General features: G+C 55.4%; 1 protein-coding gene and 2 non-coding genes across 6 annotated transcripts; all 3 read left to right on the forward strand.

Moving 5' to 3' along the window:
* The first annotated feature begins 1,121 nt into the window (after window positions 1-1,121).
* On the forward strand, window positions 1,122-11,446 carry TBRG4 (transforming growth factor beta regulator 4). 4 transcript variants are annotated; one of them, XM_025988327.2, is made up of 11 exons: window positions 1,122-1,300; window positions 2,172-2,639; window positions 5,246-5,569; window positions 6,038-6,209; window positions 6,488-6,645; window positions 7,050-7,160; window positions 7,864-8,008; window positions 8,299-8,538; window positions 8,647-8,758; window positions 8,850-8,964; window positions 9,509-11,446. In XM_025988327.2, exons 2-11 carry the CDS (start codon window positions 2,223-2,225, stop codon window positions 9,608-9,610), a joined length of 1,896 nt encoding a protein of 631 aa, XP_025844112.2. In that variant the 5' UTR covers window positions 1,122-1,300; window positions 2,172-2,222; the 3' UTR covers window positions 9,611-11,446. The 4 variants fall into 4 exon arrangements, with proteins under 4 accessions (XP_025844112.2, XP_025844113.2, XP_072621057.1 ...); XM_025988328.2 differs by having other exon boundaries at window positions 1,191-1,273; XM_072764956.1 differs by having other exon boundaries at window positions 1,210-1,304.
* LOC112911713 (small nucleolar RNA SNORA5) lies at window positions 5,733-5,869 on the forward strand. The gene has a single exon (XR_003233423.1). It is a non-coding gene; the product is annotated as a small nucleolar RNA SNORA5 (small nucleolar RNA).
* On the forward strand, window positions 6,255-6,389 carry LOC112911714 (small nucleolar RNA SNORA5). Its single transcript, XR_003233424.1, has one exon. It is a non-coding gene; the product is annotated as a small nucleolar RNA SNORA5 (small nucleolar RNA).
* Window positions 11,447-17,846: the final 6,400 nt, after the last annotated feature.

Consider the following 17,846-nt stretch of genomic DNA (forward strand, 5'->3'; position numbering starts at 1 on the left):
CTTCTGGGGTCTGTGCTGGTTGTTTCAACCACAGCCACACTGAGTGAGTGCAAAGGGGCACCTCGCGGTGGCTTTGGTTGGCATTTTCCTGATGACTGATGGCACCGAGCTCCTTTCATGTGCTCATCAGACATTTATGTAAATTCTTTGGAGACATCTATTCAAATTCTTGGGCCAGTTTTTAGGGGCACCTGGGTGGCTGAGGCAGCTAAGCATCTGCCTTCAGCTCAGGTCATGATCCTGGGGTCGTGGGATCGGGCCCATTAGTGGGGAGCCTGCTTCTCCTTCTCTGTCTGCCTCTCCCCACCCCACCCCCCCATGTAGGCTCGCTCTCACTTGTGCTCTCAAATAAATAAAATCTTAAAATTCTGTGAGCGGTTTTAGGGGCACCTGGGTGGCTCAGCTGGCAAAGGTGAAGCGTCTGCCTTCGGCTCAAGCCAGGCTCTCAGGGGCCTGGGATAGAGCCCTGGGTTGGGCTCCCCGCTCAGTGGGGGTCTGTTTCTCCCTCTGCCTCCCTCTCCCCCCCACCTGTGTGTGCGTGCCTTCTCCCAAATAAAATCTTTTTTAAAAAAATTCTTTGACTGGTTCTTACGTGGGCAACCGCCATTCCCCGTGGAGGTGTAAGCGTTGACTTTACACCTTTGTTCTGAGACGTATCCCCGTGTGTGTGTGTTGCTGTTCGTTACTTTTTAACGGCCTCCATGGTCTAGAGCGACCTTAGGTTCGCAGCAACACCGAGCGAGAAGCCTGGTAAGACCTACATCTCGTCCCAACGCACATGCCAGCCCTCCCCCTGCCATCGACATCCCCCACCAAAGGGCACACTCGTTAGGGTCGGTGAAGCCACACGGAATCGTCACCAAAGCCCGCGCGTTCGACTCCTCCGTTCTAGAGACAACACAGCCCCCGCCGGACGCACGCACGACGTCGGCAGCGCAGCCGCCCCGCACAGCGCCGACAGCACTCGGCCTCCAGCCGCGGGTCCGGATCCCCGTCCGTCTCCCCGCGCACCAGGGCCGCCCCGCCCCCGTCTCCCACTCTGCTTCTTCCCATCAACCAGCTTGTGCCCTCAGCAAAGATGGCATCTGGCCAGAAAGGGGCAGCCAGTGGCTGCCGGCTGCGTGCCCTCAGCAAAGATGGCTCCCGGCCGGAAAGGAGCTCCAGTGACTTCCGGACCGGCGGACCGCGGCGCGGCTCGCTTCCGGCGGCGCTCCGAGTGACGTAAGAGCGCGCCGAGCGGCGTGGTCCTAGGACGCTGCGGGGGCACATGGAGGTCAGCGGCGGTGCCGTCGGCCGCGGTGTAGGTCTGATGGCGCGGAGGGGGCGGCTGGGCGGCGGTTGTAAGGCCCCCAAAGGCGCGGGGGGACGCGGGGGAGTTGAGAGTCCCGGGGCGAGGGGAGGCCGGTCCGTGCGCACGCCCTCGTCCGCCGCCATCCCGCGGGCGCGGGTGCAGGTATTCGGTTTGTACCCGGAGGCCGAGCCTCGGGGCGCGAGTACGCCGATACCCCGCGTCTCCCAGCGTCCGCTCTTCTGCGGTTAGGACGGGCGTCTGGCGCGGAGGGAGCCGAGGGAGCTCCGGAGGTCCGGAGCTGGAGCGCGCCGCCGTGGCGGGAGGAGGCCGTCGGGGCCTGTGCGAGCTGCCCCTGGCATGCGCGGCCCCGTCCGCGGGGTTTGTGATAGGCCGGGGAAGAGGGCGAGGCCGCGGGTCGTGGGGGGGGGGGTGGGGGGAAAGGTGGGAGGGGAGGAGGGTTCCCGGGGGCCGGGAGGGGCGGGGTAATGTCGGAGGGGGCGGGAGGGGAGGGGGCGGGGTGATGGGGACCCCTTCCCCTCCCTTGGGAGCCTGCTGCTCGCCTGGAGCCCCGGCTTCGGGCTGGGCCGCGGGGTCACTGTTGAACCGCTGACCCGGGCACCCCCTCCGGTGATGCCAAGCACAGTGCGCGGACTCTCCGCAGCCCAGGCTCGAATGCGGATGAGTTCTGGGCCTCGGTCACCTGCGCGGAACCAAAAGCCTAAAGGTGGTTCTTCAGGAAAACCGGTGTGCAGTGCCGGCAGAAAGCAAAGGCTGCGGCCTCTCTGGAGAGGGGCTGAGCCGCGGCCCGTGTGTCTTGCTCTCGTGTCTGGGAGTCCGCAGCTGTGGCCGCCTCACCCCTTCCTCTCCTTTGTCTCTTCAGGGCTGTGGAACTGCCGGCTAGGAGTCTCAGCTGCCTGCCCCCCAGGCCGAGATGGCAGCTCGCCTGGTGAAGCGATGCACCTGCCTCCTGAGGGGGGCCATGCTCGAGGCCCCTGCCCTGGCTCCGGGCTGTGGACTCCGACTTAGCAGGGTCGCCCCCAGGGTTCTGACGTCCTCAGCTACCTCGCCCAGTTCCCACTTCCCAGGTCCCTTATCAGGGCTTGTGGAGAAGGAACGGGCATTCGCCGCCAACTCAGAGCACCAAGACATGGACCAGCTCATCGAGAAGGCTACTCGGCCTGAGGAGCTGCTGGAGCTCTTTCGTGGTGGTCACTGCTTGCACGAGAACCATGCAGCCCTCATCCTCATCCACCTCTCTCGCCTGCTGGCCAACGAGCCAGAAGAGAAGAAGGCATTGCTTCTGCAGGATGCCCACTTCCAGCAGCTGCTTCAGCTGGTCAATAGCCAGGTGGGTTTCTAGAATGTACTCTGAGGGTTCAACAAGCAGGAAAAGGTGGCCCTAGAGTCCAGAGCAGCCAGTCAGTTTCCAGGTACAGCCAGGAGCTCCGCCGCCCCGCCAGCTAAGTCCTCCACATCTTCTAGGTTTTCATTTTGGGGTGTTTTTTTTTTATGTGTTTTTTGTTTAAAGATTGTATTTGTTTATTCATGAGAGATACAGAAAGAGGCAGAGACACAGGCAGAGGAAGAAGCAGGCTACGCAGGAGCCCGATGCAGGACTTGATCCCAGGACCCTGGGGTCACACTCTGAGCCAAAGGCAGACGCTCAACCACTGAGCCACCCAGGTGCCCCTAGTTTTTCATTTCATAGAGTACAAATACTTTTATGTGTCATTTTCCTGTTAGTCCTTTGTGCAGACGTCTTAGGTGAATGAATATAGGCTGTGTTGTTGTTGTTGTTGTTTTTAAGATTTTATTTATTTGTTCATGAGGGACATGGGGGCGCGGGGGAGACACAGGCAGACGGAGAAGTAGGCTCCATGCAGGGAACTGGACATGGGACTCGATCCCAGGTCTCCAGAATCACACCCCTGGCCGAAGGCAGCGCCAAACCACTGGGCCATCAGAGCTGCCCAATATAAGCTGTTTTTTCCCAAGCAGCAAACGCCCTTCCCTGGCGAGGCAGTCCTGACTTGTGTAGCTCCCGTCCAGGGTCTGTCTGGCTAACAGTGGGCATGCTCCCATGGCTGGAAGGGATACAGGGTATTGGACGGAGGGCGCCAGGCCACCGGGCTGGGTACAGCCGTCATCCAGCTGGTCAGACCCTTACACTGAGGGAACAGGGCAGGGGGAGGGCCTGAGTAGCACCTGCAGGGGAGGAAGCAGAACTCCAGTTGACTCTTTTGCCAGGGGGGGGTCCACACCACAGGCAGGAGGTCGAACCCCTGCTCTGGCCTTGTCTGCCCACATTCCCTCCCCAAGTCTATGCTTCTGTCCCTTGCTGAGCAAAAGGGAAAGGAGATTCACAGTTCAAGGGCGGGGTTTCCAGGCTTCCACCGAAAAGCAGGGGGTGTGGCTGACTGTTTTTTATGAGATAGGCTAACTAGGCCAAGGGAGGAAATGTTAGAACGTGTGTGTTAGGGGAAGTATCACGTCTGGGAGCTTCGTCTCAGTGAAACGTGTGCGCGCACACTGGAGTCAATGACAGAAGATGATTGACGCCAGTGCTGCTGCTCATGATCTCATCCTGAGCCCTTCTGGTGGTGAGGGTGTGGTCCTGACAGTTATTTATCGAGTACCTATTTATCGAGTTCCTTAGTGTACACACTAAGGAAGCAAGTATTTGGAGGTGGATGTGAACAAGATGACAAATTGATGAGCCAGGATTAACCAAGAACAAGTTATAACGAGTTTGGAGATTTAAGCTTCTTTTTAAAAGTTTCCCTGCTATCCAGGAGACGCACAGACACAGGCACCAGGTTTCCTGAAACAGACTCAGATTCCAGACTTGTCAGCCTCCACAGCCCTTCGCACACTGGCTCCCCTGTTTGCACTCAGCACCAGGTGTGGTTCCAGCTCACATTTGAAGGGAGCAGCTTCACAAGAAGGGGCAGCATTAGAGGCTCAGTGCTCCAGACAGCCCTCCCCACCAAGTGCCTGTGTCCTGGCTCTCCTGTGGGCCCCCTGCCATATACTGCCTCTGCAAGGGGCTGGGCTGGAGGGGCCCCATGCATCTCTGAGGCCTGGAAACACACCCTGCTGGGAACGGCAGGGTCCTCTTGTCAGAAACAGGTACCGAGGAGGAGGGAGGGAGGTGCCAGCATGGCACTGCTGTAGTTGGTGGGGCTTTAAGGAAACTGGAGGGGGGTGTGAAGCTCCCCTGGTGTTGGTGCCTGACATGGCCACGGTGGCAGCCGGTGAACAACCAGCCCCTCGTCCCAGACGCCTGGGTTAGGATGGCCAGGACTGCGTTGGACCCAGGCCTCCTTTTGCCCACACATTCAAGGGCCTCTCTGCATAGCTTCACGCCCTGAGGAGCACGGACTGGGTGGGGCAGGGGGGTCCCCCGTGCCTGGACATGCTGTGCTGAATGCCGGCGTTACTCTCATCAACATCCATGAGAAACACTTTCCCACAACTGTGGGACCGCTCCGTTGGGGAAAAGGGGCTTAGAATTTGGGCTTTTCAGACTCAGTGGGGCAGTTGTGTGCTATAGGAAAGTTAGTGTGTCTGTAACAGCCAGGGAGCAATAAGGTCACCACAAGCAAAGGAACGAACAGGCTCCTGCAGGCTCGCCTCCCAGTCCTGGACGCAATGGCTTGCCTGGGTTCAGGCCTGCATGTGTGAGATGGGCACTCACCAGATGTGCCCGCCATGCAGAGCTGTGGCCGAGTCTGTGTAACCGGCCTCCTCTGTGGAATTTGCATTGGAGAAACTCGAGAATTTTGCTTCTCATGCAACCTTCTTGTTTGAAGGTGACCCAGACAGCTGCCAGAAGCCCCCTCCCCCACCCCAAAGCAGTGGGTGGGCTGTGCTGGGCAGGCAGCTTCTAGTCCAAACCCCTGACATAAGTCAGGTGGAGTCTTGCGTGTGACTTTTTGTGTCCTTCCAACCCAGATAACCTCTGTGTGGCACGGGATCCTCGTGAGGCTGCTCCGGAGCCTCTATGCACTGGCGCTCCCCGGGGCCTGCAAGGAGCTGCAGTCAGTGGAGCAGGAGGTCCGCTGGCGCCTGCGCAGGCTTAAGTACAGGCACCTGGTCTTCCTGGCGGAGTCCAGTGCCACCTACATGCAGGAGCGGTACTCCCAGGAGCTGCTGGCTGAGCTGCTTGTGCACCTGGAGCGGCGATGGGCAGAAATCGAGGATTGCCGCATGGTAGTGTCCATGATGGCCAAGATAGGGCACCTCTCGGAGCCACTGATGAACCGCCTGGAAGATAAGGTACTGGGGCAGGAGCCCTGGGCAGCTGCTTGCCACTCCTGGTGGGGAGAGCACGGGGCCCGAACCGTGCCTCATCTTCCTCCACAATCACCTTGTGCACCTAACCGGGGCCATCAGGTGGTCAGCTCCAGGCTAGTGCTTGGTGGTGATGCCTCCCCCACCTTGCAGTCAAGTCAAATTCAGCTCCCATTCCCGTCATAGTGGGTGCTGGCCCAGATGGCTGCCACAGCAAGCCCTGCAGCTCATGGGCCCTGGGTCCTCTGCACTGGGACCTGGGGATAAGTTTGGCTGCAGACAGGGCACCCTGGAACCCAGTGGGGGGTCCCTAGCTGAGAGCAGAGGCAGGCCCCACCCAGCTGGGGCCTGGGGTTACTGAGCTCAGGTCCAGTCGCTGTCCCACAGGGGCTACACTACATGGGACCCCTGGCCTCGGCCGTCGAGCTGACCCCTGCCGGCTGTGATTGACAGTGCCTAGAGCTGGTGGAGCAGTTTGGCCCCGATGAACTGCGGAAGGTGCTGGTGACGCTAGCCGCTCAGAATCGGCGGTCAGTGCCCTTGCTGCGGGCCATCTCTTACCACCTGGTCCAGAAGCCCTTCCCCCTGACGAAAGGCATCCTCCTGGACCTGGCTTACGCCTATGGTGAGCCCTTCGCACCAGGAGCAGTGGGCAAAGGGGCACTCTGGCCGCAGCTATGTCAAATTCGATGCCTGCCTATCCTGTGGCCGGCACTGGTCCAAAAGGCTGCCACAGCAACACTGTGACCCATGGGCCCTGATTCCCAGCACTGGGCCTCAGGGATAAATCTGATCACAGACACCAACCTCCCAGATCTTGAGGCCATACAGGGGTGGCTGGGTGGCTCCCAGGCAGCCCGCTGACCCTCACTGGGTGAACCCTGGGGTCACTGTGTCCCGAAGGCAAACTCGGCTTCCAGCAGACCCAGGTGTTCCAGCGCCTTGCATCTGACCTGCTGCCCCGTGCTCCCAGCCTGACATCCAGTGAGGTGGCCCGCTGCACCAAGTCCTTCGCCCTCCTCAAGTGGGTCAATGGGCCCCTGTTTGAGGCCTTCGTCCAGGTGAGCTGGGCAGCGCCCTGCGTCTTCTATCAAGGAGGCGCAGCGGGCCAGACACACTGCCAGGCTGCAAGGGGGGGGTCAGGGAGGGAGGTCCCCATCTGAGGGTGATTGGGGGAGGAGCCATCTCAGGTGGTGCAGATGACATGGGTGAGGGTGGTCTCTGGCCTCAGGTGACTGTAGCAGGGACTGTTGTGGACAACGAAGCTCCTAATTTGCTCTCTGCTTCTGAAGCAGCAAGGAAAGATGCTCATGTTTGCGTGCAACCACTTGAGGCCATGCGGACTGGCTGTAGCATTTCTAGAGTCTCCACCTCTGGGGGAAGGTCTAGATGACCTAGGTGGCTGGGAGCCCTGTGGGAGGGCCCGTTGTGTCTTACGCTTCCCTCTGCTGTGTGGCCGGTCTAGCACATCCTAGACAGAGCCCAGACTATCACCGGGCTACACCTGTGCAACATGCTCCTGGCCTTTGCGCATCTGAACTTCCACCCGGAACGAGAGGACCAGTTCTTCTGCTTGGTACAGTCTGTGTACCCCTGCTCCCCCATCCTCTTCCTGTGCCTGCCGGACCCCCGGGGGGAGCTCCAGACTGGACTTGTGCATGGGAGCCCTAGGTATAGAGGCAGAAAGGAAGGCCCAGCATGGGGGCCATGGGGGCGCCAAGAGGGCCAGGGGAGCCAGCTGGAGCCACACGGGACATGCGTTGTCTGGGATCTAAGACCTGAAATCCTCACATGTGCATTGTGTGGCCCAGAGCAGCTGCAGCTCAAGGACCATCAGCCTGTTCAGTCACCACGTGGTCAGGGCTGGGTCTCCCTGGTGCTCCCTCAACTCCCTGCTGATGCTGTGAGACTTGCCAGCAGACACAGGTGTACAGGTCACTGCAGAGTGCCCCCGCGCAGGGGTGAGACTGCCTGTGTGTCTACCGGCCTCAACCCTAGGTCGGCTGGCTGCGGTCCCTTACCAGTGGGAGGGGCAGTGGGAAAGTCTAGCTGAAGGTCGTGCTGCCCAGGTTGCTCCTGGGTGACAAGGAGGGTTTCTGGAGCTTTCTACAAGGGGATGTGCCAAGTCTGAGCAGAGCAACTGCAGGCTCACTCCCCAGAGCTGCTTTGGGCCTTGGTGCAGCCAAGTCCTTCGGGAGCCCTGAGCGTGGCTGGCCCTGGGATGTGTGCTGCCGCTGAGGGAGGCCCCCATCCGTCCACCTCGCCCTGTCCTCACCCAGGTCCGTGAGAAGCTGGGCTCAATGCTGTCGGGCCTGCCCCCAGCCCTGCAGGTGGACGTGGTGTGGGCTCTGTGCGTGCTGCAGCAGGTGCAAGAGGCAGAGCTGCGGGCCGTGCTGTGCCCTGAGCTGCATACCCAGTTCCTAGGTGAGTGGTGTGTGGCATCCCCTCTTTCCCTGAGGGATGCGGAGCCCTCCCTGCTGTAGCTCCAGCTGGGTGGCTGCCTGGTCCTGCATGTGTCCAGCACCTCCAGCCGGGCTGGGCAGGGGAGAGGGGGCATCCCAAGCCCACCTGGCGCTCACTGCTCCCCCGCCCCCTCCCCGAGGGTGGCCCACAGACCCTCTTCTGCCTGTGATGACACGTATTTCATGGTGCAGCATGGAGGCAGAGCGTGCTGGTCCTCGGTTCACCTGCTCTTCTCGTGTCCTCTTCCTTAGGGGGCGGGTCCCCAAAGCATCAGAGCACCTTCCAGAAGCTGCTGCACATCAACGCTACCGCCCAGCTGGAGCATCCCGAGTACACGGGCCCCCTCCTGCCAGCCTCTGCTGTGGTCCCCAGGCTCTCAGCCTTAGACAGGAAGGTGACCCCTTTGCAGAAGGAGCTGCAGGACACACTGAGGGGGCTGCTGGGGAGCAGGGGCAGCTTCATGGTGCCCACGCAGTACGGCTGGGTCCTGGGTGAGGCCTTCCCCATACTCCCACCACTGCGGCCGCGGGACTGCTCCTAGTTCTGCCCCCTGCTCCCCCGAGGACAGTCCCCAACATGTGCCCCACACCCATCCCTAGACGCTGAGGTAGTGTTGGACCCAGATAGCCAGTTCCTGCCCCCGAGGGACTTCGTGGCCCCCCATCTTGCCCCACCCTCTGGGAGCCAGCCGTTGCCTCCTGGAGCCAAGAGGTAGGCAGGCCTGCAGCTTTTCTGGGTTCCCCACTCTCCCCAAGGGCCCAGGAGCCCCTGAAGCTGAAGCCATGCGCCTCTCCCCCACCAGGCTGGCCTTCCTACGCTGGGAGTTCCCCAACTACAGCAGCCGGAGCCGAGACTTGCTGGGGCGCTTCGTGCTGGCCCGGCGCCATGTGCTGGCCGCTGGCTTCCTGGTGGTGGATGTGAGTACTGTTGGGCAGCCAGTGACCACATGGCCCCCCAGCTCCTGAGGCTGTCCCTATGAGGGTTCCCCCTTCACGCAGGAGAACGGGCAGCTTCAAAGATCCTATTTTCCCCAAGGCCGTGGCTTCTGTTACCCACTCCAGGCCTTGTGCACCAGGTCTGCACGTCCACGTCAGCCAGTGCTAGAGCTGGGTGCTGCCCAGGACATTGCGCTCCTTCTCGCTGCTCCCATCGGAGAGCAGACTGTCCTATACGGGCCACAGGACACAGGAGTGGCCTTAGAGGCCACGTGACAGTTTTGTCACGCATCTCAGGGTGGTTTTTTGGTTTTGTTTTTAACAATGTTTAAAAATTAAAAAGTTGCTCTCAGATGCCACAGGCTCTTGGATCCGAGGCCTAGAGGTCAGGCTCCTGTAGCTCTGAGCCCTGCGGAAACCAGGGTCTCTTCCCTGAACATGGTGCCACAGCTCCGTGGGCTTGGGAGACCTGGGGTGTGGGCGCAGAACGGCAGACAGAGCAGGGGTCCCCACACCCTCCCCACAGGTCCCGTACTACGAGTGGCTGGAACTCAAGTCTGAGTGGCAGAAAGGTGCCTACCTGAAGGACAAGATAAGAAAAGCAGTGGCGGAGGAGCTAGCCAAGTGACCTGTCCTGAGCCGTGAACTGCGTTTCCCCAGGGTGGGGCCAGGTTCCCCCAGAGGCCTGGCCATGGCCACTCATGGACACATGTCCCTGTGGGGCTTGCCCAGAGAGGAGTGCTGGCTGGCAGCTCTTGCCTCTTGTGGGCAATAAACCTAGAATTTCAGTTTTCAACACCAGAAGGCATTTCGGCCTTTGTCACCATCACCACCGTCCACCCTGCTTTCCAGGCGGTCCGTCTGTCCTAGCTTCTGCCTCCACGGGGGCCCTTGTCCTGTACATGCACACACAGCCACCTGCCTCCTGCTCACACTGTGTGCAGATGTGGTCCTAGAGTTCCAGCTTTGGAGCCGTGAGGACCTTCCTGGGGCAGGCCCATTGGGGTTTGAGCACATGAGCACACGGCTTGGGGCTCTCATCATGGTTTGGTACCTAGCACAGTTGTCCTAGAAGTTCTCTTGTGCATGGTCTCGAGTGAGTGGGGGGAAGCCAGAGACCCAAGCTGACCAGGAGGCACTGGTTCTGGAGCAGGAGGCGGGTGTACTCATCTGTTACAGCAGGGTTGGAGTCTCCTCACTGCCATCTCATCCCAGCCAGGGGTCCTGGTGTCGTGTGCCCTAAGTGCCCTAAGCCTCCTGTCCTGGCCCGGCAGTAGTCCCACTAGACACTGGAAAGAACAGTCTCCTTCCCTCCTGGTCCCTTGCCAGAGATTTCATTGGCAGAATAGACAAGAGTGACTACTGGGTACTGCCATTTGTCCCCAGCAGCTCAGAAGAGTGCAAAGGCAGCCAGGGAGAAGGGCCCCTCAACCCCAGGTCCCCATCCCAGCGGTGCCACAAGCCTCCAGAGGGTCTCAGGAAGAGCTAGTTCATCTCTTGAAACCTCGCAGGCCTGGGGGTGGATGGGGAGCCATTGGACCCTTGTTTGCACAGGCTGGTGGCCGTCCCTCACCAGGTTGTGAGGGACAGCCAAGGTGGCCTAGGCAAGATGGGGGCAGGAGGGCCTGCCACAGTGGAGCACTGTCCTGGATGAGTGCCACATGCAGAGCTGGTTCAGGAGGACTTCAGGGATGTCCCATCCACCACTTGGGACCACCGGCCTTCGTGGCAGACACTCGGGTTCTTTGTGCTTATGAGAAGGGACAGTGGTCCCTGTGTCCTCCCAGTTTCCCCAGTGCTGACCTCTTGTGAGACCAGCAGGTGTCACACCAGGACACTGACCGGGAATGGAGTGCACGTTGGCACAAGGATCCCTGTGCCCTTCACACTGTGCATCCCCCTTGCCACCTGGTGACCTTGGGTTGGATGGGTTTAGCTCCTGCGGTTAGGTCCGTTCTCGGATCAGTGCCTGGGGTGTGGCTGCCTGTCGTGGCACCATCCCATGTCCCCCTGGCACAGTGAGGGGCCCTGAGGTCCTCCACACCCTCACCCCGTGGTGGACGCTTGAGGTTCCAGGAGGCAGGGCAGGTCCCTGTGGCTGGTGCTGGGGGATGGCTCTAGCCATCGAGTAGGTGTTTCCACAACCACCAGCGGTCTTTTCACCTTCACGTGTGCTTACTGGCCACTCACATGATCTTTGGAGAAATGCCTACTCCCATGCTGTGTCTCATATGCAGTTAGGTAGTCTGAGTTGTAACAGTATGTTCCAGAAACCAGTACCTTGTTGGATAAATGATCTGCAAATGCTTACTCCCATTTTGTGGGTTGTACCTTCTTCGTGGTGTCCTTGAAGCTACAAAGTTTCTGTGACATTCACTGTATTTTCTTTTACTTGTGCTTTGGGGCTCATATCTAGAAATCATTTGGTGAATCTAGGTCATGAAAATATACCGTTTTCTAAGAATTTCGTAATTCTGCCCTTACTACTTTTGATCTATTTGGGGTTGACTTTTGAATTTGGTGTGTGCTGAGCATCAACTTCGTTCTCTTCCATGTGACTCTCCAGTTGTCCCAGCACCGTTATTGAGAAGATTGTTTTCCCCTTGAGAAGTAGGATCTCAATAGTATGATCTTGGCATCTTTGTTGAAACTCACTTGGCCACAGATGCCTGGGGTTATTTCCAGGCTCTCAGTAGCACATGGTCTCTTGATTGTTGGCTTTGTAGGACCCTTTGAAACCAGAAAGTGAGTCCTGAATTACATCAAGCTAAAAAGCTTCTGCACAGCAAGGGAAACAAAAACTAAAGACCTACAGAATGAGAGGAGATATTTGCAAATGACATATCCAATAAAGGGTAGGTGGCCAAAATATATAAAGAACTTAACACCAGAAACACCATTTGTGTTTTAAAATGGACAGAAGACACGAACAGACGTGTCTTCCTAAAACATCCAGATGGCCAACGGACACAAAAAGTTGTTGAGCGTCATCACTTGCCATCAGAGAAACACAAATCAAAACCACAATGAGACACCAATTCACACCCACCAGAATGGCTAAAGTCAACAAGACAGGAAACCACAAATGTTGGCGAGGATGTGGAGAAAGGGGAACCTTTCATAAACTGTTGGGGAGGATGCAAACTGGTGTGGCCACTCTGGAAAACCAGAGGTTCCTCAAAGGGTTAAAAATAGAGCTACCCTACGACACAGTAATTGCACTGCTGTTTACCAAAAAACAACACGAATTCAAAGGGATACTGCACAGAAAGGGAGACAGAACATGAGAGACTCCTAACTCTGGGAAACCAACTAGGGGTGGGGGAAGGGGAGGGGGGTGACTGGGTGACGGGCACCGAGGGGGGCACTTGATGGAATGAGCACTGGGTGTTATTCTATATGTTGGCAAATTGAACACCAATAAAAAATAAATTACAAAAAATAAAGGGCTACTGCACCCCTGTGTGTATAGCAGCATTAATTACAATAGCTAATTGGAAGCAGTCCATCAGCTGATGAGTAGATTAAATGGTGTATCCATGCTGTGGAATATTCCTCAGCCATTAAAAAACTAAAATCTGGGATCCCTGGGTGGTGCAGCGGTTTGGCGCCTGCCTTTGGCCCAGGGCGCGATCCTGGAGACCCGGGATCGAATCCCACGTCGGGCTCCCGGTGCGTGGAGCCTGCTTCTCCCTCTGCCTGTGTCTCTGCCTCTCTCTCTCTCTCTCTCTCACTGTGTGCCTATCATAAATTTAAAAAAAAAAAATTATAAAAAAAAAAAAACTAAAATCTTGCCATTTGCAACAATGTAGATGGAGCCAGAGAGTATTCTGCCAACTGAGCTAAGATACCATAGGATTTCACTCATGGAATTTAAGAAAAATAAAGGGAAACAGACCAAAAACTCCCAACTAAGGATGGTTATGTGAGGGGAGGGGCTGAGCACGCTGCTCTCGATGAATGTGGGATCCTCTGGCGGGGCTGACTCGCTATGCTGTACACCTGAAACTAATACAACACTGTGTTAACTGCACTGGAATTTTAAAAACCATGAGCCCTATTTTCTTGTATGTTTTTGAGATTGTTTCAGCTCTTCTGGGGCTCTTGTGACCGCCTGTTTGGCTGTGTGGTTCACGGATACCTGCTGCCATTCAGTAGGCGGCCTTTATGTTTTGTTGATGGTTCCTTCCTATGCACAAGCCTTTTAGCTTGATGTAATCTCATTTTAGCATTTCAAAAAATACGTATTCGTGAGAGACGGAGAAAGGCAGAGACACAGGCAGAGGGAGAAGCAGGCTCCATGCAGGGAGCCCAATGCCGGACTAGATCCTAGAACTTTGGGATCACACCCTGGGCCAAAGGCAGACGCCCAACCACTGGACATCCCACATTTTAGCATTTGTTGCCTCTGCCTGAGGAAACTGGTCCAAAGAAAATATTGCTGAGACCAATGTCAGAGAACTTACAGCCTGTGCTCTCCTCTGAGAGTTTTAGGGTTTGGGGTCACATATTTAGGTCTTTAATCCATTTGGAGTTTATTTTTGTCGACAGTGTCAGAAAGTGGTCCTGTCTCTTCTGCATGTGGCTGTCCAGTTTTCCCAGCACTATTCGTTGGTATTATCTTCCCCATCAGGCATTCTTACCACCTTTGTCATGGATTCATTGACCCCATAAATGTGGGTTTATTTCTGGGCGCTCTGTTCAGTTCCATTGATCTGTATGTCTGTTTCCTGCTGGTACCATACTATTTTGATTAATCTGATATCTTATTTGCATCATAGTATAGTGTGATACTTCCAAGTCTTGTTAGTTCTCAGGAGTGCTTTAGCTATTCGGGATCAACACTTTATTTTTAAAGATTTTATTTATTCATGAGAGACACAGAGAGGCAGGCTCCATGCAGGGAGCCCGATGTGGGACTCAGTCCCGGGACCCCAGGATCACGACCTGAGCTGATGGCAGACACTCATCCACTGAGCCACCCAGGCATCCCAACAATTGATTTTAGTATACTGATCTTAAATCTTGCAACTGTGCTGAACTAATTATCAGTCCTAATTATTTTTGCTGCTTTTAAGATTTTGTTTTTGACTTTTGGCATTTTTATATGTCTGTTTGTGGGTCTGTCTGTATAGATCCTACCTGGGGTCCATTGAGCTTCCTGAATATATGGGAGGTTTTTCAACTTAGGAGGTTTGCAGCTGTGCCTTCTTTGAAAGTTCTCTCTCCTCCTGGTTTCCCATTATGTGTATTGGGCCAGTTAATGTGTTCCACATTTCTCAGGGACTCTGTTCATTTTTTCTCTCTTCTTAGGCTAGTATATTCTATGGTCTGTCTTCAAGTTCACAAATTCTCCTGCCAGTTCATATCTTCTGTTTGGTCCCTAAAGTGAATCTCATCATTTCTGTGTTTTATGAATGTTCTCTACTTGATGTGACCTTCTGATTCCTTCCTTTACTGTAGTCATGCTGTCCTTTAGCTGTGAACATATTTACAACGGCTACCTCAGAGTCTTTGTGAGATGTGGCATCTAGTCCCTCTCAAAAGCAGTTTCTGTTGCCCGTTTTCTTGCCAGTATACAGGTCAATACAGGTCATACGCTCCTCTGTTTGTGTGCCTGGTAATTTATTTGTTGGAAACTGGGCATTTTTAATAAAATACTGTAACAACTCTGGGTTCTGGCCCAGTACCCCCCTCCTCTAGGGCGTGTTACTGTTATGTGCTTGTTTGCTTGGGGACTGGCTAGCCTCTTTTGGTGAGTCTGCTCCTTTCCCCTGCCTTGTTGCGCCTCGGGGGGGACGGGCGGGGGCGTGGGTATGCCCACAGTCACCCTGGCCTGCTGTCTAGGCAGTGGCTTCACTGGCTCTGTGAATCTCCTCCCAAATGCCTTTGACCACAACGTCCACTGTCCTGAGGACACTCTTGGGTCAAAACTTGCCTGAGCTTTATTGCAAGGGAAGTCCACTCCTATGGGAAGAGATTGGGAGCTGTCCACTTTAGGGCCTGGCAAATTCTCCGCCGGGACTCAAAGCAAGCTTATGAGAGGCACCCCCAGCCTGGGAGCTGAGCACTCAGTGGAGGGGGACAGCAGCTTCTTCTGGAGTGGAACCACGGCTTTGGGGTGCAAGAGGGGTCGCCAGGCTGGCATGGTGTGCCAGGCCCAAGGGAAGGTCTCCCAAAAGTGGGGGCTAAAGAGGAAGGGAGCCCCACCTTGATCACACTTGCCTGGAACTCAGCCTCAGCAGCAGGGGTCAGGACAGGATAAGAAATGCTAAGTGGGGGATCCCTGGGTGGCTCAGCGGTTTGGCACCTGCCTTTGGCCCAGGGTGCGATCCTGGAGTCCCGGGTTCAGTCCCGCATTGGGCTCCTGGCGTGGAGCCTGCTTCTCTCTCTCTCTCTCTCTCTCTCTCTCTCATCAATAAATAAATAAATAATTTTTTTTTTTTTTAAAAGAAAGAAATGCTAAGTGACCTGGGCCCCTGTGTTCTTGGCAGTTAGATGGATTCTGTACCTTGGGGAGAGGAGAAGGGAGGGAGGGAGCAGCTTGGCTCAAATAACACTGACTCTCTGCTTTCTTAACTCAGGGCCTCTGCGTGGCTCAGTTGGTGAAGCGTCCAACTCTTGGTTTCAGCTTAGTTTGTGATCTCAGGGTGGTGAGATCGGGCCCCACATCAGGCTTTACACTCAGTGCACAATCTGCTTGAGGTTCTCTCCCTCTGCCCCTCCATGTGCACTTGTGCTTCCCCCCCTCTTTAAAATAAATAAATCTTTAAAAAAATAAAAACTTTGCACCAATTCTCTTGAATAGTGCTTTTCTTCATTTGTTTGCCCATCAGAGCATTACCAGAAGTTTTAACGGTCATATAATTTCCACCAGTTTCGCTGGGAAGCTGGCCAGTGAAACTGCTTCCATTCTGGAAGTCTGGCAGCCCTTACTTCTTTTCTTGCCTCACTGTGGGTTAGGATCCACAGCCCCGTGTTGAACCCAGGGGGCAACAGGTATCCATGTCTTGCCTCGGCCTCCGAGAGCAGTCTTTCACCACCACGCACTGTTGGCTTTAAGGCTTTTGCAAGTGATCTTCATCACTTTGATTTTAACCTGCTGAGAAGGTTTCTACACTCTGGACAGCTGTTGGGTTATGTCAGATGTGTCTTGTGTCACTCAATATGGTCACGTAACTTCTCTTCTTTAGCTTGTTGGTATGGCAGATGACACAAGTGATTTTAAATGTTGAACGGCCCGTGCACACCTGGAAAAAAATCCATCTGCTCAGGGGTGTCTACTTTTTATACAATGTCAGATTTGATTTGCCAATATTTTACTGAGAATGTTTGTGCCTAAGTTTGTGGGAGAGGTTGGGCTGTGGTTTCTTGTTTGTTTCTGGTACTCTGCCTGGTTTTAATTTTGCTTCAGGAAATGAGTTAGGAGGTGCTCCTTCATCGTGAGCTGAAGGCAGGCGCCCAACTGCTAAGCCACCCAGGCATCCCTGAACATTTATTTTTAAGCGTTTATTTAGGGCCATCCAGGCACCCCTAAGTAAAATATTTTTTAAAAAATAAACATTTGGGCAGCCCGGCTCAGCAGTTTAGCGCCACCTTCAGTCCAGGGCGTGGTCCTGGAGACTCAGGATCAAGTCCCACGTCAGGCTCCCTGCATGGAGCCTGCTCCTCCCTCTGCCTGTCTCTGCCTCTCTCTCTGTGTGGCTCTCATGAATAAATAAATAAAATCTTTAAAAAAAAATAATAAATATTTTGGGCAGCCCCAGTGGCTTGAGGTTTAGCGCACCGCATTCAGTCCAGGACATGATCCTGGAGACCTGGGATCGAGTCCCACATCAGGCTCCTTGCATGGAGCCTGCTTCTCCCTCTGCCTGTGTCTCTGCCTCTCTCTCCCTCTCTCTCTCTCTCTCTCTCTCTCTCTCTGTCTCTCATGAATAAATAAATAAAATCTTAAAAAAAATAAACATTTTATTTATTTATTTGAGAGAGAGCACAAGCAGGGGGGGAGAGGGGCAGAGGGAGAGGGAGAATCAGACTCCCCACTGAGCAGGGAGCCTGACATGGGGCTCGATCCCAGGACCCCAGGATCATGACCTGAGCTGAAGGCAGATGCTCCACCCTCTAAGCCCCCCAGGCTCCCCCGCTGTGGACTCTGAACATTTTAAAGGACCCTATTTTGACTTACATATAGTGGTTTGGGGTGTCATCTTGTATGGTCTTAACTGTTGTTCTGGGTGTAGAGACACACTCATGTGAGGTCCCCCCAGTCTGCTCCCAGCAGCATGTACACTTTGGGTCACATGTGCACACTGCTTCCATGTCGGTCCCTTTGCCATCGCTGCTTTTAAGAATCCTGTCGAGTGTCAGCTGGAGTTCTCGTTTGTTTCAGTGGTCACACATGCCACCGGGCACTCAGGAGGAGGAGGAGTGTCCATCGTTGTGCCCATCCCTCTGCCCTTCCTGTACTCTTTTCGCCCTCCCAGACTTGTGGGGTGCTCTGCTGGTGCTGGAGCCTCCAGCGCCCCCTCCCTCAGAGCACACTTCCCATTCCTTCCTGTGTGCCTGCCTTCTCCGATGAGCCTTGCTTTCAACACTTGAAGGCCTGTCGCAGCTTCCTCCTGGCCTCTGGCTCTGGACCAGAAGCACGCTGCGGTTCTCCTTGGCAGTCCCCATGGGTCTTGTGTTCTCTCTGGCCACTGCTGTGACTTTGTCCCCAGTGCTCACAAGTTAGAGGTCAAGTGTCCGGATGTGAATTTCCTTGGATGTATCATATTTGACCGTCCCTCAGCTCTTGCATCTGTAAGTTTCTATCTTTTGCCTATTTGGGGAGTTTCAGCCATCATGTCTGAATACTCTTCAACTGC

This window comes from Vulpes vulpes, chromosome 7, assembly GCF_048418805.1.
Source record: "Vulpes vulpes isolate BD-2025 chromosome 7, VulVul3, whole genome shotgun sequence".
NCBI classification, from domain to species: domain Eukaryota; kingdom Metazoa; phylum Chordata; class Mammalia; order Carnivora; family Canidae; genus Vulpes; species Vulpes vulpes.

What these genes read in the sequence shown, in the direction of transcription:
- TBRG4 (XM_025988327.2), top strand. Translation starts at nt 2,223, where the DNA reads ATGGCAGCTCGCCTGGTGAAGCGATGCACCTGCCTCCTGAGGGGGGCC. An exon ending in GCTGCATACCCAGTTCCTAG is followed by an intron (nt 8,009 to 8,298) that starts GTGAGTGGTGTG and finishes CCTCTTCCTTAG; the next exon opens with GGGGCGGGTCCCCAAAGCAT. An exon ending in CTGGCTTCCTGGTGGTGGAT is followed by an intron (nt 8,965 to 9,508) that starts GTGAGTACTGTT and finishes CCCTCCCCACAG; the next exon opens with GTCCCGTACTACGAGTGGCT.